General features: G+C 37.4%; 1 protein-coding gene across 1 annotated transcript in view; it reads right to left on the minus strand.

Annotated features, from left to right (window-relative positions):
* Positions 1-25,118, minus strand: part of galntl6 (polypeptide N-acetylgalactosaminyltransferase like 6) — a 385,099-nt gene that overhangs the window by 214,565 nt on the left and 145,416 nt on the right. The window contains exon 4 of the mRNA XM_034014430.3: positions 19,798-19,964. Coding sequence (XP_033870321.1) covers positions 19,798-19,964 — 167 coding nt within the window. The remainder of the gene's footprint in view (positions 1-19,797; positions 19,965-25,118) is intronic.

The following is a 25,118-nucleotide window of genomic DNA, read 5'->3' on the forward strand; positions in this document are numbered from 1 at the left end:
CACACACAACCAATGTATACAATATGAACTTAGGTTATACACAAAAAAATAAAAATTAAAGCAGAAGTGCATTTGTATTGCATAGCCTATTTAAACACATCTGGAGATACAGTACATGCCATTAGTGACTGAATGCCATATCTGTCCCCTCAATTCCATTGATGCTACCCATGTTCACAGAACTATTATTTCCAGAGGGGTTAAATAAGTATCCAGTGGCGGTCCACCACCCAAGCTCCCATTTTAAATTTCACAAGCTCCCCCCATCTGCCCTTGTGAAACTTGCATCTTTTTTTAATGTCTGGCCCCTTGTCTTTAGTTAAGTGTTCTTGCCCCTGGCTTGGGACACATAACTGTCATTATCTAGCAAGTAATGACCACTCCATCAAACATGCATGCTTAATTGCATATTGTCTTGTTGTGTTGTTGTGTCTCAAAAAAATAACATTTGTTTTCGAACACAGGATCTGTGTCTTTAATAAAACTATTTGAGACAATGTAACAGGTTAAGAACTAAAAATACTCTTGTTCTTTACACTAATAGCAGCAGTGTGGAGTAGTGGTTAGGGCTCTGGGCTCTTGACCGGAGGGTCGTGGGTTCAATCCCAGGTGGGGGACACTGTTGCTGTACCCTTGAGCAAGGTACTTTACCTAGATTGCTCCAGTAAAAACCCAACCGTATGAATGGGTAATTGTATGTAAAAATAATGTGTAAAAAATAATGTAATTCTATGTAAAAATAATGTGATATCTTGTAACAATTGTAAGTTGCCCTGGATAAGGGTGTCTGCTAAGAAATAAATAATAATAATAAAAGACTCCAAAAGAAGAAAGTGAATTCTGTTGAAAACATCCTGGTTTACATTAAATATTGAACCCAAAACCTGGTTGTAATCATAGTAACCTAGCCTTATCACCATTTCACTCTGAACCATGAAGGTCCCTTGAAAAGATATGGGTTTTACCCTCTGGAGTGTTAAATTAATGTGCATTGGGTTTTAGGTAGGCAAGGTTGAGCTGCAAGAAAAATAGGTTAAGGATGATAAAACTGCCACTATCTATGTCTTATTAAGAGTATTCTTCTCCCTTCAGGATTAATTTATATGTCCATTAGGGATAAAATAATGAACCATAATGGCAGATATCCTGAATCCATTATAAGTTTAAATTGAACTTAATTGATCAAAGATGTTACTGATTTATTGCAGAATTTCCCCATCTCACAGCAGGGGCAGTAAAGAAATTATATATATATATATATATATATATATATATATATATATATATATATATATATATATATATATATATATATATATATAATTCTTTGCAAAAAACATCATCAATGCATCCGTTAGGGTTGATATTAAAACGACAAAAGTATGGAAATGCAATGTTAGGGTTTTTAATCCTAACTCTGCATTCCCTCCCACCCCCCTACAAGCAGTGGAAGGGGCAAGGCAACACAAGCAACCACAGACAGCCTCCATCGGTTAAACAGTACTTCGTGTGGAACAAACACTAGATCTTTTACTTGAGTTTTGGTTTAATTTATGTTACTTCTGCTTCCTTACGCCTCTATACCCCCATCACAAAGCTATCGGCTAAGCCATTTCTGTCAAGGTGTCATTAACTTTAACAAGCAGTTAACCAAGTGACTATTATCCATAATTTGTTAAGGAAAAGCAGCTGTGGATTTTTCGTGGGCGTGTATGCATGCGGGAACTCGTGACATCTAGTGGTTAACCCATTACACTGCAGCCAGGGAACAAGCTCTTATTCTCATACTAAGTTTGATTCTGCACCACAGTAATCATATCAGTCTGCTTTTAAGAATGTGATTCTTATAAACGGAGTGCACTAATATATATTTGTATATATACAGACGTGCTCAAATTTGTTGGTACCCCTCCACAAAAAACGAAGAATGCACAATTTTCTCCGAAATAACTTGAAACTGACAAAAGTAATTGGCATCCACCATTGTTTATTCCATATTTAATAGAAATCAGACTTTGCTTTTGATTTTTTATTCAACATAATATTGTAAATAAGAAAACAAATGAAAATGGCATGGACAAAAATGATGGGACCGCTAACCTAATATTTTGTTGCACAACCTTTAGTGGCAATCACTGCAATCAAACGTTTTCTGTAGCTCTCAGTGAGACTTCTGCACCTGTTAACAGGTAGTTTGGCCCACTCTTCCTGAGCAAACTGCTCCAGCTGTCTCAGGTTTGATGGGTGCCTTCTCCAGACTGCAAGTTTCAGCTCTTTCCATAGATGTTCGATAGGATTCAGATCAGGACTCATAGAAGGCCACTTCAGAATAGTCCAATGTTTTGTTCTTATCCATTCTTGGGTGCTTTTAGCTGTGTGTTTTGGGTCATTATCCTGTTGGAGGACCCATGACCTGCGACTGAGACAGAGCTTTCTGACACTGGGCAGTACGTTTCGCTCCAGAATGCCTTGATAGTCTTGAGATTTCATTGTGCCCTGCACAGATTCAAGGCACCCTGTGCCAGGCGCAGCAAAGCAGCCCCAAAACATAACCGAGCCTCCTCCATGTTTCACTGTAGGTATGGTGTTCTTTTCTTTGAAAGCTTCATTTTTTCGTCTGAACATGGAGCTGATGTGACTTGCCAAAAAGCTCCAGTTTTGACTCATCTGTCCAAAGGACATTCTCCCAGAAGGATTGTGGCTTGTCAGTATGCATTTTAGCAAATTCCAGTCTGGCTTTTTTATGTTTTTCTGTCAAGTGGAGTCCTCCTGGGTCTTCTTCCATGGAGCCCACTTTCGCTCAAAAAGCGACGGATGGTGCGATCAGAAACTGACGTACCTTCACCTTGGAGTTCAGCTTGTATCTCTTTGGCAGTTATCCTTGGTTCTTTTTCTACCAGTCGCACTATCCTTCTGTTCACTCTGGAGTCGGTTTTCCTCTTGCGGCTGCGCCCAGGGAGGTTGGCTACAGTTCCATGGACCTTAAACTTCTTAATAATATTTGCAACTGTTGTCATAGGAACATCAAGCTGCTTGGAGATGGTCTTGTAGCCTTTACCTTTACCATGCTTGTCTGTTATTTTCTTTCTGATCTCCTCAGACAACTCTCTCCTTTGCTTTCTCTGGTCCATGTTCAGTGTGGTGCACACAATGATACCAAACAGCACAGTGACTACTTTTCTCCATTTAAATAGGCTGAATGACTGATTACAAGATTGGATACATGTGTGATACTAATTAAAGAAACTAATTAGTTTGAGATATCACTATAATCCAATTATTTATTATCTTTTCTAAGGGGTACCAACAAATGTGTCCAGGCCATTTTAGAATATCTTTGTAGAATAAGCAATAATTCATCTCTTTTCACAGCTTCTTTGCTTTATTCTATGACATACCAAAGGCATGCAAGTATACATGATAAAATAGCTTTTAATTTCATCACTTTTCAGGAGGAATGAAGCATTATTTCAATGAGCTGTAAGGGTACCAACAAATTTGAGCACATCTGTATATATATATAATTAGGGCTGTCACTCGATTGAAATTTTTGATCAGTTAATTTATGGGCATTAGTTGATTAAATCGGTAGATTCATCCCTGCATATTTTTAAAGGTAACAATCTTATAGTGGCTGTCCTGCATAGTAATACATACAAAAATCAGAATAGAATCTAAAATAACATAAGCCCAATGGGAATATGCCTAATTCAATTGTAAAAAAAAACCAAAAAAAAAACCTGCAATCAACTCTTTCGTCAGTGCAGTAACATAATTTAAATGTGCTAGAAAGTTCAATATGATAATGCAGATCATAATTCTAGACAAGTCTAGAAAACGCTGGATTGTAGGTGAACATTCTTAGACAGTATAAAAGGGTTAGGCATAGGATGACTGCTGTCATTACCAATAAGTCAATATGGGAAAAAGTAAAGAGCTATCTGAAGACCTTAGGCTGAAAATTATTTATTAAGCTGGAGAAGGATACAAGAAGACTTGCAAGCATCGGAGTATCCCAATTTCAATTATTGTTTCTATTATCAAGAAGTACAAGACTGTCACAATGCTCCCTCGGTCTGGAAGAAGGAAGGTTCTTTCACCAAGAACAAGTAGAAGAATTGTGTGGAAGGTTAATAACAATCCAAGATTGACTGCCAAAGATATTCAAAGTGAATTGGCTGCATGTGGGACTGGGGTTTCCATTTCAACCATAGGTCGAGTATTGCATGGTGAAGGTCTCAATGGTCACAGGACAAGGACAAAGCCACTCTTAGGAAAACATCACAAGGACAATCACTTAAAGTTTGCAAAATGGCATTTGAATGATGGATATGAGTTCTGGTCAAAGGTTTTGTGGAGTGATGAAACAAAAATCGAGCTATTTGGTCATGCTAATAGTCGACAGAACACCATGCCTACAGTCACGTGTGGATGTGGTAATATCCTTCATGGGGCTGTTTTTCCTCTAATGGCACAGGAAATGTAGTTCCAATATATGGTAAAATGGATTCCATAGCATATCAAAAGATACTGGCCAATCATCTGAAACCCTCCGCTACAAAACTTGGTTTAAAGCACAACTGGATGTTCCAACACAGCAACGATCCAAACCACACATCAAAATCTACTTCAGAATGGTTAAAGAAGAATACAATCCAGGTTCTGGAATGGCCTAGTCAAAGTCCTGATCTAAATGCGATTGAGAATCCTTGGTATGAGTTGAAGAAGGCTGTGCACAAGAGAAGTGCTCGGAATTTGAATGAACTGGAACAATTTTGAGTTGAAGAATGGTAAAACATCACTAAAGAATCGTGCCAAAAGCTCACTGGCAAATATTCTAATAATTTGAGGTTATTATTGCTAAATGTGCCTCAACTAGCTATTAATTTCATTTTCCATGACAGGGTATCAATACTTTTGAATTAGCATTTTTTGGAGTTTTGAAAACAAATTGCTGAAATAAATAATTGTAGACATCTATTTCTTGTAACTTTTTTTCCTCATCCACAAAAGCAAAACTTTTGCTACAAAATATTTTTCCTATAATTATTTGTTTTCCAGAAATGTCTAGAAATTATACATTTCCATTGGGGTATGTAAACTATTGACTACAACTGTATATTAGAGGTCGGTACGGGTAGAAAATCCGGAACCTGGTACCTGTCATGAAAATAACCGGGTACTCTGATCTTTTTTGGATAATGATTTAAAAAAAAAAAAATCATATATATTAATGCTTTAAGTGCATGACACATATTTAAATACGATATAGTACATATAAATTTAGTCCCTTCAGATATGTAGACTTGTTTTTCAGTACTGGAAACATCGAAATAATAATAATAATAATAATAATAATAATAATAATAAAATACCTTCATTGCTCATTTATTGTAAAGACACAGACATATCTGACTTTTGTTTATCGCAGTTTTCTTTTGAAACTTCTCCAATCACGGGAAAATAATTTATTATTTTCCTCATCTTGGTTTGACAAGTTTTCAAACCGTATGGAAACGAGTAGCCATTGCACTGATAAATCAGTGAAATTGGCGGGGTATTGGAGTTTTTGTAGTTTTTGGGCAGTGGACACCAGTAAACTACATTCCCAGACTACATTATGATTGAGCTATGAGAGTATGATCTGTGTTTTTTTTTTATGTTTTATACTGTCAGCTAAAAAACAAAATTATTTACGTTTATTTTTTATAGTCAACCTTTAGTGGCACACGTGCGCCTAAATTAAAACTTACGTTTGCACAAGCAACTTTTTAGTCGCATATGCAACCAAATTAGTAGAGCACTGTAGAGCCATTGTTATGTTGTTTTGTTTCTGATTTAGTTCCTCAAAACATTTATATCCTGTCAGTTAAGAAAAGGCTTAATGCAAAAATTGTTTTAACATTGTCTTAACATTGTCTATTACGCTGGTCAGAGACCCACGCTTACAACTGTATTGTCATATTTTCTATATTTTCTTTAAATTCTCAAATTAATAAATTGAAACCCGGATTGTAAAGAGAACCAGGTAGTGTCAGGTAATTTAAAACCCGGGTTTTCAGGTACCCATGCCAACCTCTATGTATAAGGGTTTTAATCTATTAATAATGAATCGATTGATCACACCTGTGGGCTTTGATTGATTCCAAAATAACTGATTGATTAGTCTTGTCTACCTGACACTGGTATCAAAAAACGGTGCACGTCTATACCAATAAATCCAATAAACTCATGTTTTAGAATTGCATCTATTGTGTGAAGCTGTAATTTCCACTTTTGTGTTTGTGTGTGTGTGCCATCTCTGGTACAGCATTCAGAAAAGTGCATTTTTCATTCAATTATGATGTCATCATTAACACAGATTATGTTTTGTCAAGACACACCTGAAATTCCCAATTTTCCCTTGAAAAGTGTGTATGGTTGGCTGCCCTTAAATTGATTATTTACAGTTTTTGATGCCACTTTTTCCAACTTTATTTACTATATATGTTCTTGCTAAATCTGAAATTAAACACTTTTTATATTAAATGTACAAAAACTAGAAAGTTAATTTACAAATAATTTATTTTCAGATTTACTATAAGATATACTGGACTCTATACTGGACTCTATGTATCATGTCTTAACATTTGGTAGACCTACCAGCGATGTATTAAAGTAATTTTCTCTACTATAACTTAGTTTCATCTCTGCTGTAATAATTTTGTTATGTCGGTTTGTTTCAAACTAATTTCGTATGCATCTCCTACAAATCTCACTACAATATAGAACTGTCGTACTTACCCCGGATGTATTTTAAAGCCAGCTTTATTCCAAAGATGCAATTTGCTATTTGCTATTTTTTTTTTTTTTTTTACTAAAGATAAATTAAAATGTTAATGTTACGCTGTGGATAAAATAAAAGTTTCTGCAGGTGTCAATTGCACTTTGGATGATGATATTGATTTTTGGCTGCCTTCTCTTTTGTAAGCCTTCGAAGGTCATTTTTTTTATTTCAAGAGTGTTGCTTACAGTTATTCCTTTCCATATTTCTTTTCCTGTGGGCAGTGTTAAATAATATGTCCTGTTTATTTTCTATTCCAGAAAGTAATATATACATTTCATTCAATTTGTTCTCCATTTTTTGGCTGGAGCCAAAGTTGCATCAGCCTTAGTATGCAGGACAGAACTCGTACATGATATCACATGTTCATTTAACTTTACCGGAAGTTCTAAACCTTGACATATGGTGCTACGAACCTATATATAATGTAAATACCGAGCTCTCCTGCATAATGAGCAGTCATTGATGCTGTGCGTACACCTGTGGGAATAGGTACGGTAGTCCATGAAAAAGAGATGTTTAGTACATTGCACGCATCTATTCTAGATTCTAGAGTGAGGCTACAAATTCATACAATATACGAACAGGTAAGCTCGTTCTAGTACATAGAGCCGACTGTATATATACAATAAACTGTATTAAATACAGCAACCCCCAAAAAGCTAATAAAAGACACTTACTTTGTCTTAATTTCAAACAATAAAAGATCCATACAACCTACAATGAAAGCCGGATTACTTTTTTTTTTTACCACCATCATTAATGATAGAGATTTGCTTAACAGTGCGCACACACTTTTAGTGCGCTCACACTGCTTCTCATTGCCCAGCAAACCTTCCACTTAGAATGTTTTGCAGTTAACTGTACCTCGGACTACCTAATGATAGGCTTTAATCCTTTGAGAAACTCATTCAACTTTCATGGAAAGGTCAAGCTTTTTAAATATCGACATCAGCTGAAACGCAAATAAGACTGATGTTATTAGAAATTCTCTAGAAAACCAGCCTTGATATCAGGACATGAGCTGCCTCTGATGACAAAGACTACACCGCTCTCTCTTTTTACCTCATTTAATCTATCTAATCTCTTTCCATTCTGGACAACAAATGGCTTTCCTGAAAGCCACGCAAAGCCAGCAGAAATACAAGGGCAATTTATCCTGGTCTAATTCTTCAGAAACTGAGACAAGAGTAGTCTCATGCTTCTTTTTGGGTATTCTGCAGATCAAGCAAATTATTTTAATGAATCCTTGATCCTTTCTAATTTACAGATGGGAGTGAAATTAGATTATGCAGATTATTATTATTATTATTATTATTATTATTATTATTATATATGATTATTCAAGGAATGGTCTACATTTTGCTCAGCTTTATTTGAGCTCACACTGTCACAAAAAACTGTCCTGTTTTTATTCAGATCCTCAAATAGTTGTCGTCGCCATGTTTCATGTATTCTAAAAGATTTCAATTTTGCATTTACAGATGCTTATGTGGCTATCAGACAAAAAACCCAAATTTTCTTCTGCAAACTATTTGAACAAACAAACAAATGTCTCAACAGTCGAATCATATTGTGGCGGTCCGGGCAGCACTGTGGGACCACCTTTTACCTTTGTGCCAGCCTGCCTTTGGGACTAGAGAGTATTGCAACCAGGTCTGCTGGGGATATATATAAGTTGTGTGGCGAGTGCCGTTGGTTATTGTGGTTGAATGTTGCTTCTACCTGCAAGTGCCTGCCAGAATAAAGAGCCTTCTTTTCCTGCATCTCTGCATATTATTCTGTGAGTACCCACATAGCTCAATGCAACATTTAAAAAAGTAACACTACATGGTAGATCTACATTTTTCTTGTGACTGAATTGACCAACTTCTGGCCTCCTCATAGCATGTTTTTATACACAGTTCACCATCGCCTCCATCCACTGCTATAGAATGCTATTGTCATGTTTTAATATAGTAACTGGAAAAGTGGTTCTCAATATGTAAAAATGTTTGACAACGATTGCCAGACAGCCTCCATATACTGAACAGTATAACTGAACACTTTTTTTCCCTGTGGGAATCCAATGATCCTGCATTCATTAGCTTATTGTGACAATTAGTTTTATTAAATTACATTCGTGCAAAAGTCATGCATAAGAAATGTTACCCACCATGAGCTAATTCCAGAGAACCATAATAATTTGAAGAATGTGTGCTTTCAATTCCAATATGATGTTTCCATGTTGGAAAAAAACTCCACTTACACGTGTTAATGTGAGCTGTGGAATGGTTAATTCTGTTACAAATTGCTTAAAAAATATCAGAACCTTCCCTTTAAGATCCATTTAATCTTAGTTTTAACTCCCAGCATTATTTTTGGTCTGATTTATTTAGCTTTAGTGATTTTTGACCATTCTTCAATGCAAAATTGTTCCAGTTCATTCAAATTCTCTTGCGCACAGCCTTCTTCAAATCATACCAAAGATTCTCAAACGGATTTAGATCGGGTGTTTGACTAGGTCATTCCAGAACCTTGATTTTATTCTTCTTTAACCATTCTGAAGTAGATTTTGATGTGTGCTTTGGATAGTTGTTGTGGACGGAGCACAAGGAGGTTAAGTGACTTGCTCAGGGTCACACAACGAGTCAGTGGCTGAGGTGGGATTTGAACCGGGGACCTCCTGGTTACAAGCCCTTTTCTTTAACCACTGGACCACACAGCCTCCTAATGACAGCAATCATCCTATGCCTAACCCTTTTATACTCTCGAAGAATGTTCACTTACAATCCAGCATTTTCTAGACTTCTAGAATTAGGTTCTGCATCATCATATTGAAATTTCTAGCACCTTCTAGACAATACTATCCTAACATCAAAGTGCATGAATACTTTTGAGTTAGCATTTTTGGCGTTTTGGAAAAAGATTGCTGAAATAAATAATTGTAGACATTTGTTTCATGTAACTTTTTTTTCCTCATCAAAATTTCTAAAAATTCTACATTTCCATAGGGGTATGTAAACTTTTGACTACAACTGTTATATGTATTTACTTATTTATTTTCTTAGTTTTTTTAATAACCTTAAGCTGTTGGAATTATTTCATGAATTGGTATCACATGTAAAAGTATTTGATTATTAAGCAGTGATAACAGGGATGGCCAAATATCATTGTAGCTATCCAGACACATCTGTGGAGGAGTGTTTTAAGACTCCAGAGAGTGAATGGGAGAAAAAAGGCCATTATGAGCAAAGAGAAAGTTAAGGTTTAGTCATTGTATCTGAGCCCTAGAGATGGAGGTGACATGTTGCTGTTGAGAAGAATATGTGATGAATGCCTAAAGCATGTAGCGAATGGTACTGGGGTAGCATCAGAGTTCCTGCACTAGCGATACAGGGAAAGGGATGAAAAGTGGTGGATCTAATTACCTTCACTTAACTTGTAGTTCCACTCTAACACTGTAAAAACATTAAGGTTAATATATAATTAAAGTTTGAGTCACTGATTTTGTATCGATGTGTTTATGTATGTATTTATGTATTCATTTATTTATTCAGAAGATGAACTGGAAAAAGGATTTGATTGTTTGAAAGACAGAGGCCATACACAGTATGGAACGTAATAGAATTGAATGTGTTCAGTCCACTACTGGGGCTGGCACATAACACCACAATACAGTTTTCTATTTGCTGACCACCCTTATGGAAATGCCCCATTAAAAATCACATGAGTAACTGTGACAAGCTGGCTTTAGTGGTGACGTCACACCAGAAAGGAGTACACAGACAGACAGTAGTGGAAGGTGAAACTGAGACGCAATGGCTGCGCTCAGTAGGTTTATTAAACAAACCAAAATAAAAGGTTGAACAAAACACAGGACAAAGCACTTTACGCCAAAATAAATAGACAAACAAAATGGACTAACGCTAACAGTGGACGAACAGACAAACAAACACGGTGAGTAAAAAATAAATTTCCTTTTTCCGTAGTTCTCCACTCACCGAACACACAACCCCGAGTGAGTGCTTTGTGCATCTATATATACTGTTGTGCTGGGATTCAATTACTAATTAATTATTCACTTGAATCCCAGCACGTGAACTTATTTGTGCAACCCCGTGCTCACATATTATTAAATACTTTAAATGCACGTGAAGTGATTGTGCAATCCCCGTGCCTAAATACAACTATATATTTTAAACACTTGTGCTCATTATCCACATTATATCCCATGTACCAACTACAATACACCAACATTTACACACTACATACAACATAAGACACAAAAACACACACAGGGGCAGGCACATTGCCACAGTAACCCATAGGAACCCCATTAAAAATCCCATGATATACCTATAAGAAACCCATAGCAACCTGTGATGGGGTGCCTGCCCGCCCACTATAATTTGTGTTACTATTATCATTTTTACTGTTGTTTTCATTATGATCTTCATTATAATTATTGTGGTTAAATTCCTCCCTGCCAAATTATTATTATTTATTTCTTAGCAGACGCCCTTATCCAGGGCGACTTACAACTGTTATAAGATATCACATTATATTACATTATACAGATATCACATTATTTTACATACAATTACCCATTTATACAGTTGGGTTTTTACTGGAGCAATCTAGGTAAAGTACCTTGATCAAGGGTACAACAGCAGTGTCCAACACTGGGGATCGAACCCACAACCCTCCGGTCAAGAGTCCAGAGCCCTAACCACTACTCCACACATACATGTGATAATATGGCTGGAGCCTTAATTAGCTAATTGTTAATTATTAATTAATTGGGCTCCAGCCACAGACTATAAAAGCCAGGAGGAATCCTTTGTCTGGGTGGAGTGGTTTGGTTTGGTTTGGTTTGGTTTGGTTTGGAGAGGAGAGACACAGAGAGTAAGTGTTACCTGTAAAAGTGTATATAGAGGTACTTGTCTAATCTGATTTATTTTTCCCGGTGTTTTGTTTGGAAACCTTTGTTTTGTGTTTGTACCTTTTGTTTGGCTCTAGTGCCTTTTTATTTTGTGTTTTGGTAAATAAAAACATTGTTTCACTGCATTTTACTGACTCTGAGCCTTCCCTCTGCGGCTATCCTGTCACACAACCCCATTAAAATCCCATGATAAACCCATAATAATCCTATAGGAACTCCGTTAGAATCCCTAAACCTATAAGAATCCCATAAGAACCCATTACAATCCAATGATAAATCTATAAGAATCCCATAGAAACCCCATTAAAATCCCATGAGAAACAAATGGATTGTGAACCATGGGATTTTCATGGGTCCCAAGTCCTGATTTCCCATGGGAGTTTTCCATAAGGGCAGCACCATTTCTGACAAGCCGAGTTGCTTGCTGTAGCACAATGGATAGGAAACTGGCTTCTGAACCCTGAAGTACTAGGATAGAATATTGCTCTTTCTCCCTCTCTTTTTATAATTAAAAATGATTACTCATGTTATATTATACTGATAGTATTGTTTTACTAATCGCATCAATCTGGAGTTGATAATGGCAAATCTATTTATCAACAAGTTTTGCTTCCACAAGACAAATACAATCAAAAGGGCAGAGCGTTGTCACAGTCTAGGAAAGGTCGCACCTCCCAACAAGGCACCAGTATACTGGCCTCGGTTATGCCCATATACTACTTTGTATTACTCTTTCAGTATAGAATACTTGACCTATTGTAATTGCACCATGTAACAATTTTATTTATTTTTTGTTCCTGGGTAGTAAGTGTTATTTCCTAATTGCTTATGCCTCAAAAGTATAGAAAATGGCTATTATTCCCCACAAACTTTGCTTTTGTGACCAAGACAGTGATATTTTGAAATTTACCTATTTTCCAGAACATTTCAGATAGATTCAGTGCTGAGTAAACTTGGAGTAACTTCTAGAACTTTCCAGTAATATAAATAGTAGTATAAATACAGGGGCCTTAAGCCCACCAGTTCAGTTTAGTTCCAGCTGCCTAAGCGGATACATATCTGCATTTTTCTGAGATGGCATCAAGAGGCTGCAATGGTGGCATTCCTGATGGGTCTCCAAGGCGGTTTTACCAAGTTTCCCTGCTATCTTTGCCTTTGGGACAGCAGGGACACCAAGGCGCACTACCACAGGCGGGACTGGCCACAGCGGACCGAGTTCTCTGTGGGGAGGAACAACGTCAAGTGGGAGCCACTGGTGGACCCCCGGAAGGTGCTGATGCCACCACTGCACATCAAATTGGGCCTTATGAAACAATTTGTCAGAGCTCTAGATAAGGAGTCGGCAGCCTTCAAGTACCTTCAAGACTTCTTCCCTAAGCTGTCTGAGGCAAAGGTCAAAGCCGATGTCTTCGTCGGACCACAGATAAAGAAGATCCTGGAGTGCAATGAATTCCCCAAGAAGCTCACTAGTAAGGAGAAAGCGGCTTGGAACAGCTTTGTCGCAGTGGTTCGGGGCTTCCTGGGCAATCACAAGGCCGAAAACTATGTGGAGCTGGTTGAGACTCTGGTGAAGAACTACGGCACAATGGGCTGTAGGATGTCCCTCAAAGTCCATATCCTTGATGCTCATCTTGATAAATTCAAGGAGAGCATGGGAGCGTACTCGGAGGAGCAAGGCGAGCGCTTCCACCAGGATATACTGGACTTTGAACGCCGCTACCAAGGACAGTATAACGAGAACATGATGGGAGACTACATTTGGGGGCTGATTCGTGAAAGTGATTTACAGTATAATCATAAATCTCGAAAAACTACTCACTTCTAAATCTTTTGTAGTCATTTTTGTATTACTTTAGTATAAATACATGTTAATTTGGATTCATATGTTGTTTTTTTCTGACTTTATGTGAACGAAAAGACACAAATTCGCCCGTTTTCTCATTGGAAATAGGTAAATTTCAAAATATCACTGTCCTGGTCACAAAAGCAAAGTTTGTGGGGAATAATAGCCATTTTCTATACTTTTGAGGCATAAGCAATTAGGAAATAACGCTTACTACCCAGGAACAAAAATTGTGTTACATAATTATCTTAGGTTAGGTTATATTTTTGTGTGTTAACTTGGTGTGTAATAATTTACAAAACAAAAAATGCAGATGTTTGATTCTTGTGTGACCAATGTTATGTAATGTAACATAAAAATTTGTATTTAAAATGTTACTTCCCTTAGTCTCTTTAGTCAGAAACTGTTAAAGAACCATATCAAGAACCAAACACAGAAATTATATATTTTTTGAAGCAAAATTAGACAAAGAGCTTAACTAGGTTGCTATTGGCAAAAGAATGTCATCATAAAAAAAAAAAAAAAAAACCCTTGGCTGTCAAATTATCTATTCCAACTTACCCCAGCCAGGTGATGGGATCCAATTAAGGCCCAGAATTGTAGCATTTTCAGTATAAATATATACGATTTATCAAGTTGTTTTGACAGGACCACTACATTATAATGCTCGAATAGAGGAGAGAGAACTGTCTCAGATGGTGCCTGAATTAAGTGTTCTGTCCAAAGGGTGAGGAATTTAAAATATATTATATCCTTAATGTCATTTAGACGTAGTTCTTAACAAGTAAGAAAAAACGTCATCCTTTAAAATCAAACTTGCATAGCACTATTGCTTATGACCTTTGCTTACAGTTATGAGTTTACATTACTGATTTACATTGTTTTTTTTCTTTGCTTTTTTTTTTTTTTTTTTACAGAGATGGGGACTGGGTTTTAAGGGCTGTTAGTTTAAATTGAGAATTGGGAGTTTTACAGTAAGATTAGTTCCAATCTCAGGGCAATTCCAAAGGCTTAGTGTAAGCATAATCACAAATGCACCATCAACACCATCAAAGGTTCAGCATGACTGCTTGTGTGTGTTTGCTATAAGTCGACCAGATGCATGGCAATTTAAATCTCAGAAACTACCAGATGAAAAAAAAAAAAAACAACATGAAGCAAATACTGAAGTGTACATTCTGAAGGCAACTAATACACACTTTGTAGTCTAACTAAATAGAGTTTATTAGCTGTAGAGCCCGCAGTATCTGAGATATGATATCACAGATCATTGAAGCCATATACAGAATTAAGAATCAGAAGCGGTTGGCTGATGGCACACGCTTCGGAGGACACTGTGTGTTCGTCTTCGCCAATCCCGAGGTAGCGCAGGGGTGGTAGCAGTGAGCCAAGCTTAAATAATAATTGGATATCCTAAATTTGGAGAAAATAAAAAATAATTGGCTACTAAAATAAAAAAAATAAAAAAATGTCAATGAATATCCTTTGGTGATTTAGGACAAGCAAGCTGTAGGTGTCTTAAATTGACAGTAGCTACATTACACAATTGAATGAAAGAAGGGAAAGAACTCACTCAGAACAAACATAGTGTACAAGATAATACAAATGAATTATACCAGTACACACCAAGGTATCCTGCTCGTAACTTTCTACTGCCTAGTCACATGTGCAACATGTTTACTATACATGTCTACAGAAAGATGTTTTTTGTCAAGGCTTTAATTTAAATTTTAAAATATATGTTTAAAAACAAATGTGATGGGAGTCACTTCCCAATAAGTGTTTGAATGAGAAAATCCCTCTTCATGTTCAGGATTATTAAAAGGGCAACCACAAGACTTTGAAATGATAATTACTATACATAACCATATTACAAATTGACACTGTTTTATCAGCGAAGCCGAGTTTTGTTTTGGAATAAAAGTTTTTAAAATATCTTGTTACTGTTTGAAATGATGTGGATGAAGTTGTAAATAAAATGTATAATAAGCTACAATATACTGCTTATAATAAAACTACGAAACACAATTTGGCACTGTATTTCGTTCTCTGTCAACCTGCACTGAATGACAACATGCACATTACAGGATATAAAATGGATAATGTTAATATATTGGCTGGAGAGAAAAGACCATATAAAATATCGTAGTAGGAGAAAAAAAAATAGTACAAAGATGCAGTGCCAAATTTGGCACTGGTATATGGCACTTGTCCTTTTTAAATACATGTCAAAACAGATGTGATTTAAGCCAGACAAACGTAAACAAAGCTATTCTTCAGTGTCCTAATTAGAGCTTGCTATATATGGATTAGTACTTGCTTAACGCCTTGCCATATAATCAAAATGTGGCCTATAGTCTAAACTGTAATAGCCTATGTGAATTTGAAAAGGGATGATAAAGTACAGTTTAAAGAGCCAGATTACATGCTGGAGTTAAACATGCACAGAAGCAGTGTTGTGAACCAGCCCAGAACAGCTGTGGTTGAAAAGGTGTTACGTTTCAAGCAGGCTCTGGTCTGTGTGGCACTCCAAGAGGTCACCTTCTGTACCAGTCCAGGAGGGCAAAAAAAGATTTCCTGCTGCCACTAAACATCTGAGAATGCAACCTCAGAGTCTCTCTCACACACCTAATAAATGTACTGGGAAACAGCATTACCTTCAGCAGGCTCCTTTGTGCCTCTTAAAATGTCATGGTGAAGGGGAGCCAAAAGTATTCTTTAAGGTTAATTTAAAGCCTTCTTTAATGCTACAGGGAGCCAGCTGGAAACCACGAGACGACAGTGTCAGGTAATGGCTTGTCACAGTGGCTGAGTGCAAACTACTGTTCGCCTGACTGTACTGAATGCACCAGACACCAGAGACTATAGGGCTTCAGTGTAATTGCATATTTGACACAATCTCCAAGCTAACACAAATCTCAAGAAAACTATAGCCATGCCCTGGTCCAATTATTCAAGAACTGCTCCTTTTCTCATGTTACATTAATAGCAATGTACAATACATTTTCTACAATACAATTTACAGTAGTCCGAAGGAGTTTTTGGCATAGACGTCTTGCAATAAGAATTTCTGGTCATTTGAAATTCATCTTAACAAGAATTAACCAAACCATTCTACTCTTGCATGAAGTTATCAAAATGCAGCTTCCCTGACAATGTTTGGGTGAACAAAAAAGTAAAACTGACAGTAAGTCGTGCTCACTAAAGGCAAAAACAACTGACAAATGAAGACACAGACCAGAGCTATTGTGTCATAAATATTACTGACATTTTTTTTTTAATTCTCAGTGCATCTGCTGCACTGAGAAGTAAAATTAAGTTACATACAGTACCATGAGTTCAAAAGAAAAAAAACAGCCCAGTAATCTTGAGGAAGAAACCTCTATAAATGCAACAAGACTATTACAGAAAGAAAAGGGTGGCGAGAGAGAGCGTCCTTCAACTGATAATATCATAATGGAAATTGGTAATAAACAGATTAATGTATTAATGCCACTTTCAGCATTAAAGAGTAATGTCCAAGTTAATGCAGCAAAGTAACCACTACTTGTAGTACTTGTGCAGATTACACAAATATTGTCAGTTAACATACATATGAATAAGCTGACTCATTCAAATCAGGCAAATTGACTAGCTGGCAAGCTATGGACCTGGTTAATTCAGAACATTAACTTCAATCACTCTGGGAGCTTTCAATAGTCATCTGTCAACAATTTTGAACAATAATCTTGTTTTTCAGTATTTCTGCTGACATTATATTGCAAAAGCCAAACTGTTTTAGATTACAGTTGCACTAATGAGGCAAAGGCATACACTGTTAATTACACTTATAAACTCTGAACCAAGATGGGAGTAAAAACACACACACACACACACACACAAAGAAATAAGGTTGCAATGCTCCCTTTTTGATACAGAAATCATTGTGTCTTCAATGAGCACAACTCACAGTAACCTTGCAGGCAAGCCGTTACTGAACTTGCAAGACAAGGTGGACCTGCTTTGCAGGCTAACACTGTGCAGGTAATCCATCATCTTAACAGATGGGCAAGAAGTCACCAAACACTACTGTTATAATTTCCATGACAAGAATACAGTAACGAACCTGCCATATACCTCTGGGGTTGTCTTATCAACATTCACACTCCAACAGAGTTGACGGTAATCCAGTTCCACAACTTCGCTTCACTTCAAAAACTGTCAACTGACAAAGCAGAAAAAAATATGCACTACACACATAAGCCATCGCACAAAATACATTTTCCAAAGCCACCCGACTTCCTACCATATTGCCTCAAGTTCAAAACCCAGTTTTGATAATTCCTTTACCTGAACAAAGCTAATAACAGGGGCAAACATTTTGCTTCTTATGCCGTACATTTATACAATCGGAGAAGGGTTACACTTCTAACATTTAATTTACAAAGAAGGTAAAAATCTGAAAACATTGTACTGAAGGGATTTGGGAATTTGTGTAGCACTGGTAGTTTTTGTGCTTGTTATCTGAATTGTCCTGTCTTGCAAAATTTCAACTTTCCCATTATGTACCACTAAGAATACCAGTTTATATAGCTATTCTGAATTTTGGTACTGGTACAGAAAAAAAAAAAAACAATATGAATACAATGACACAATAAAAGAAATGTGTTTATGTGCAGGGGCATTTGAGGCCCATTTCACATTATTAGCCATGAGTTTCTGCAGTCAATAGTAGCATAGCCATCTTGAGAGGTTGTTCATTAAATGATTGAGAGAGAGAGAGGGTAAGATATATATATACTTTTGTGTTACCATGGTAATAAAATGCTTTATTGCAAGTAGTATATAATTGTATTGTTCATGTCCATACCTAGATAGTGCAACAATACATTACTTACGCCTTCTTATGCCCTATGCTTTCCTATCAGAAGCTTTTATAAACAGACCACAGACATTTTTTTAAGCACAGTTTTAGAAAAATAGTCGAAATAATAATGAAGTTTAACCAAGGAATCAGAGGAACAACAAAACAAGGTTCATATCAACAACAGAAGAAACAAAAAACATTTTAAAAAGAGCATGGAAATAAAAAGGCAAGAAAAAAAAACAAAACTGTGTATATTCAATATTAACTCCAGATTCCTTACTGAGGGGTACCAAGCAATTATTAAACAGTGATTTATCAATCATGAAAATGTTCTTTTTTCTAACAGGATTTTGACTGCCTTTATCATAGATTCACATCTCTGTCTTTTTCTCAATACATTCACACAAAAAACAGAAGCAGAAGATATTCCCTGAATAATAAATGCCCAGATGCCTCTGGAGTGAAAATAGACACCATCAATTTTAATATTTTATTCTATCTTGATTGTATTGCATTTTGGTTTTTCACCACAAGAAAAAAGGTTTTGGTATTTTATTTGATCTTTCCTGCATTCAATAGTGTTGTCTGACAAGAAAGGGCACCTCACATCTCACACTTAATGTCAGTCAACCGTATGCATTCAAACTGGTCAAAATCAAATCTGCTTTAAGCTGCATCAGATAATTGAGGTGGTTTGCCTTGACTATATAAAATCTATTTAAATTCTTAAAGATGTACTTGGATTCACTAAAATCTTTAACCTAAATGCCACTACACCACTATCAATGTGAAAATAATGTGACTTGCTGGACCTGAGGTTTCTGTATTTCCTCTATAGATGATAGACAGAATGCAAATTACACAACGTGATTACATTATTAGAATACACTTAAAATACAGTAACACTGCATTGTTGAGAGATGGGAAGGACACTTCAACCTCAAAGGTATTCATAATCTGATTAGTGTACCTAAAATAGAAAAGCATAAAAGGCAAAGACAAATGTTCATGCAGGAACAGACAACAAAATGCAATAACTGCTTGTCTCTTGTACAAGAAGTGCTTAAGGCTGCCCCTGGAACGCGAGTGGTCTTTACCCTGACAATCCCTTGAGACTGAGGGAGTGGAGATGGTGAAAACACAATTTATGCAATATTCTGGGCATTACACCTTATACTGAGAAGGTAATTTAATACAGGTGTCAGTAACCAAGGAAACAAACAAATATGCTGAAATCAGAATATATAATTACAGCAGCAAGTAGGCCAACTTGTCTGGTAAAGGCAGAAGATAGGTTAAATAAATAATGCTAAAAAAAATGTAATCAATAAATAACAAGGAAAGTAACACAACATTCTTACCTCTGTCACTAAAGTCATCCACGAGGATAATTTCTGCAATCAGGTGGTCTGGAGTTCTGTGGGTAATACTGTGAATTGTCCGCAGCAGTGAGGACCAGCCTTCATTGTGGAAAGGGATGATGATGCTGGTGTTTGGTAGATTTTCCAAATACAGCTTTTGCTTACAGCTAGAAAAGGACAATATGAATAATATTAAGTGTGAAATGCAATCAATAAGGCATTGTAGAATATAGTGTAAATACAGTCTCATTATCAAGAAACATGTTGATTTAGTTGGTACATAATTTAGTTTTACTTTTTTTTTTCTAAAGGACAAAGAATAAATAAGAGATTTGTGCTGTTATTTGTCATTATATGAACAGTGACAGTTCCTTTTCAATTCGAAGATGACTGCCAATCAATACCTTTGGGATATGCCTGCCACAGGTCAGGTATTCACTGAGCATTTTATATCAAAGCTGCCAATAGGCCCCTCCGTGGAGTGATGTCCTCGGTCCCGCCTCTCCGAGGTAATAAATAGTCACTACACAGAGAACTTGTTCTCTTTTGCTTCTCACAATCAGATAGGTAGGTAGGTAGGTATAGCTAACCTCTCCAGTTGTGTGGTTGTATAAAAGAGCTCTCACTTCAAGTTTTCTGCTAATTCCACAGCAAAAGTTTGCTGGAAGTCGGCTTGCCACTTCCTGGAATCAGTAACTCGGCTTCTGAGGACTGAGCATGCCCAGAAGACTGGCAGAGTTCAAACGAGTGGCTTCATCAGCCAGCTCAGCTGAGCCCTTTGCAGTGTTGGGAATAACTGAAGTGTTGGGAGCCCCACGCCCCACCCTCCCCCCTTCTTCACCGTCGCAGGGTATTCCCTGTGCACAGGCTCACGGTCTCTCTCGAGGAGCAGTAAGCAATCTAGGCACAGCAGGCAGGCGAAGGACATTTTGGACCTGAAGAGCCAGATGGCTCAGGTCACTGAATAGCTGGTCAGGCAGCAGGCTTTGCCCCCGTGCCTGCCTCAGTTCCGCCCCCGGCACCTGCCCCAGTGTTGTCCCCGCCTGTACCGGCAGTCAACATCGTCTCGGACCAAGACAAGGCAATCAGCGAAGGGGACCAGGATGCGATTTCCATCGCAGCCTCCTGGGATGGGGACTCCAGGAAGTGACTCAGGAGACAGGGCCCAGAGACTGATGTGACCTCTCCGTCAAGCTCGGTTCGAGCACTCATGGACTGAGCCTTCAATTTCCTCCAGGTTCCCTGGCAGGCAGTGCCAGAACAGCGGCGTTCTGTATTCAGACCGGCGCAAGCTTTGACCCCCCAGCTTTTTCCGGTGTTCCCAGATTTCCTGGAGGAGGTCCAATCTTCCTGGCACTGAGCGGCCTCGATGGCGTGCGTTTCCAAGCACGCAGTCCCGCTGGCCTCCTTGGAAGGTGCAGGGGCGTTGGGGCTAGCGCAGTTTCCACTGGTGGACTCCAACATAGCTGCCCTGGTGTGAGCCCCTCCAGTAGGAGGTCTGGCCAAGGATCGTGTATGCCCTAATGGTCAATGCAGGATCACAGAGGCACACTTTAACCCTTTGCTGCCAACGCTCTGGAATTTTGTAACTTTGTGATAACATTGGTTTAGGGCTAGGATGGGTGGGACATATAATATTTTCAAGATGAAGATGAATGTCATTGCCAGCGCCATTAGTGCACAGTGGATTCGAAGTTCTGTATCTCATCTCCGGTTTTACAAATCCAAGAGTGCTAGCCATATATTTTTTTTTTCAACTTTATATTAGTTTTTTTTTTTTTGTGTTGAGTACATCTGCAGCTTTTTTTCCCCCACTGTGTCATGTCTGTGCGTGCGTGCCTGCATGCGTGCTTGCTGGGCAGGGCTAACTTTTATGACTGTAGACTAGAGTAACTACTGTACCAACATCACATTTAAAAAAAAAAAAAAAACACACAAAAAAACCCCCCACTTTCTTATAGTTAGTTTCACATATATGTTTTTATTTTAGATTTGTTTTTCCATTTTTTGAACTTGTTTCTCCTCAGGAGAAAAGGCAAAACTTAATAGGTCTATCGCATGTGATGCCAAAAGTTAGGTGTTTGTGTACGTCTGTGTATTAGCTAATTTTTTTTTACTTTTTCTAGGCGATTCATTATTTATCTGTAGTCATTATTATTTAGCTATGCATTTATTAGAATTTTTTTTAACATATTTTTCTATTCGATGTGTAAAAGAATGAGGAATAATTATTTCGTTGTTTTTTATTATTGGTTTAGTTTTTGTAGCCTATGTAAAGAACAAAGACATTATTTAGCTGTAGTCATTATTATTATTATTTAGCCATATCTTTTATTATTAGTTTACTCTGTGTGTGTGTGTGTGTGCAAAGAACAGAGACATTGTTTAGCTGTAGTCATTGTTATTATTTAGCCAAGTATTTTATTATTAGTTTAGCAACAACGACAGCGTGTGGAAGCAACAGCGTGGAGAAGTACAGTCTTGGAAAAATACAGAGCAGTTTGACAGCTGCAGAAACGAAACTAAACAAACAAAAAAATATTGACATGGTCTTCAAGCCAGTAATCTGTGACACCTGCATGATGTGGGAAATCTGTGAAAACCCATCAGAGCTAAACCAAGTGTGTTTATTTTTATACTGAAACATAATTGTATCTCAAACAGGACAATAATGTTCCTAATCTCATGTTTTGGCAAGTCTTAGCCCTGGTCTGCCTTTGCCAACCTAGTTCTGCAACTGTACAAGATATTTCAATTCTGATTTTAGATTTGAAATCCTTGACAAATTGTGAAGCTACAATATACTCTAAGTTTTATATATATATATGTGCCCCTCCCAGCCGGTAGCCTCCGAGCTGCACCTAGTGTCAGGTACGCTGCTCCAGATTTCAGGCTTCCTAGGGCAAGGCTTAGGTAGAAGCCTGGCGGGGCTTGTAGTGGCGTGTAAACAGCTTTGGCTGTCTTAGGCCAGGGTCCCGGATACGGACAAATCGGCCCTGTTAGACGTGCCTATCTCCCCTGGCCATACTTTTGGGCCAATGGTAGAGGAGATCCTGCAGCGGTCCCACAGAGAGCGGGAGGCATCACGACAGGTAGCTGTGATGCTTCCTTCCCATGCTCCGGTCCCTATCCCCTATCCCCACTGCACTGCTTGTGGACACAGTTTCAACTGCATATACTGCTGCCGGCCTACCTCACCTAGAATGACAGAATAGGTTACTTAGCGTAACCCTGGTTCCCTGAAAGAGAAGATGACTACCAAACCTTGCGAGGTCGCATCACTCACATTCGCGGGTTAGATGCAAAAGAGAACGAGTTGTCCGTGTAGTGTATTTATTACTTCAGTGAAGCGGGACTGAGGACGTCACTCCACGGAGGGGCCTATCAGCAGCTTTGATATAAAATGCTCAGCAAATACCTGACCTGTGGCAGGCATATCCCAAAAGTATTGGTTGGTGGTCGTCTTCACTTTCAGGGAATCGGTTTTCAATTTAAGTTTAATTATGCACAGTAATTAAGTTTTTATAACATCTTTTTAAACAACATCATTATAAATAATAAAGGGACACTATTACAATTTAATATTACAGAATATCAACTACATTATTGCACAAATGATAAAAAGGCAAGACAGAAGAACATGGAAAAAGAAGCTCTTTACTTTGCTCCAGGGTTGGCTGATTTAAATCAAGTTAATTTAAATCATGATTTAAATCACTTGATTTAAAAAAAAAAAAATTGATTTAAAATTATTTTTTTCATTTACTACCTATTTTAACTATTTTAAAAGGAAAAGATGAAACATATGTTTTAAAAACATTTTATTAACACAAACATGTTAAACTCTTACTGTCTATAAAGTAAAACTCAAATGTGAGTGCAAGCCCAATTCTGTGGCACATAAATGGAGCGAAGACATAAAAAAATAAATACTGCACTGAAATGGTATTCTGAAGACATGTCTTGCCCCGTTATAGAGTGCCTGCCCCATCATTAACATATTAGCAGACACGATTCTGATGACAGTGCAATGGGGTCCCAAATAGACAAGGCAGGAAAGAGCGGACGCGATATCTTGTAACAATTGTAAGTCGCCCTGGATAAGGGCGTCTGCTAAGAAATAAATAATAATAATAAAATAGCAGTATAGCCAAACATTTTAATAAATCAATTACCAGTAGGTAACAAGATTTATCAGTTTGATTAATAACTTGATTTAGTTACTAGTGAAACAAATCAATATTTTAAATGTTAAAAGCTAATTAGTCACAAAAACGTATTCATCATAGGCATCAATTGAATTTTTAAATGAATGTTATCAAATACAAAAGTTAGTATCAAAACTGAGCCCACAGTACAAATCCATTCAAACTCTTGTAGCTGCCTTTTTTGTTCTTTATACTTTGCAAAACGTATTCTTTGGTAGCGGATTCGACAAGTTGTAATTTTACTAATACTGATCACACTTTTTACATCTACCAGCAGAGCGATCACATGACCTTAACACTTCCCTATTGTCAGAGGTCTCGCGCTACATCCGCCTACAGGTAGGCAATCTGTTAGCTCTGATTTGTGAATTTCTGCTTCGATTGACAGTCCACCAAGACTCCCCTGCTACACTATTTTTCTACAGTTAAAGTTGCCGCCGGCGCCTGCTTTTCACTATTAAAAGAAAAAAAAATACATAGAATGTCATTGCTCCTGCAGCCCACCCGGGACTGTGTTGTGGCCCACCTTTGGGCCGCGGCCCACGGTTTGGGAACCACTGAATTACGCTACCTAATAACGTTGCCTAGAATATGCAGGATGACAGGCATCTCACAGATGTACAACTAAGCAAGTTTTTTTTTTTTTTTTTTTAGTTATTTAAAGTCAGAAAAATGAACTGAAACACATCTAAGCAAGGTCTATTTTAAAAATGTGCATTGAAACAAAAAAAATGTTCATAGGGACTATTTTCTGTTGTGGAAGGTTATACCACAGAATGTTAATTCTTTAGAAACACATACAGATTCCTCCTTTCTTTTTTATAAAATGTTTATAAATCAGTTTTATAAAAGCAGTAAGGCACATGAGGGCATGGGTTGTGCTGGATATTGTCAATTCTTGGTTGGTTGCAGGTACTCGATTGTGTCTCGTGACAATATCCAGCACAACCCATGCCCTCTTGTGCCTTACTGCTTAACCACAACCTAGCTGTATAATATTAATTTTGTACTGTACCTGCATTTCTTTTTTTCCCAGTCCATCCCAAGCTTGCCATTATGTGATTAGCCTTTTCATTTTGTGGTTTCCTCCCACAATGTATAATGGCTCATTTC

This window comes from Acipenser ruthenus, chromosome 2, assembly GCF_902713425.1.
Source record: "Acipenser ruthenus chromosome 2, fAciRut3.2 maternal haplotype, whole genome shotgun sequence".
In the NCBI taxonomy this organism is placed as follows: Eukaryota; Metazoa; Chordata; class Actinopteri; order Acipenseriformes; family Acipenseridae; genus Acipenser; species Acipenser ruthenus.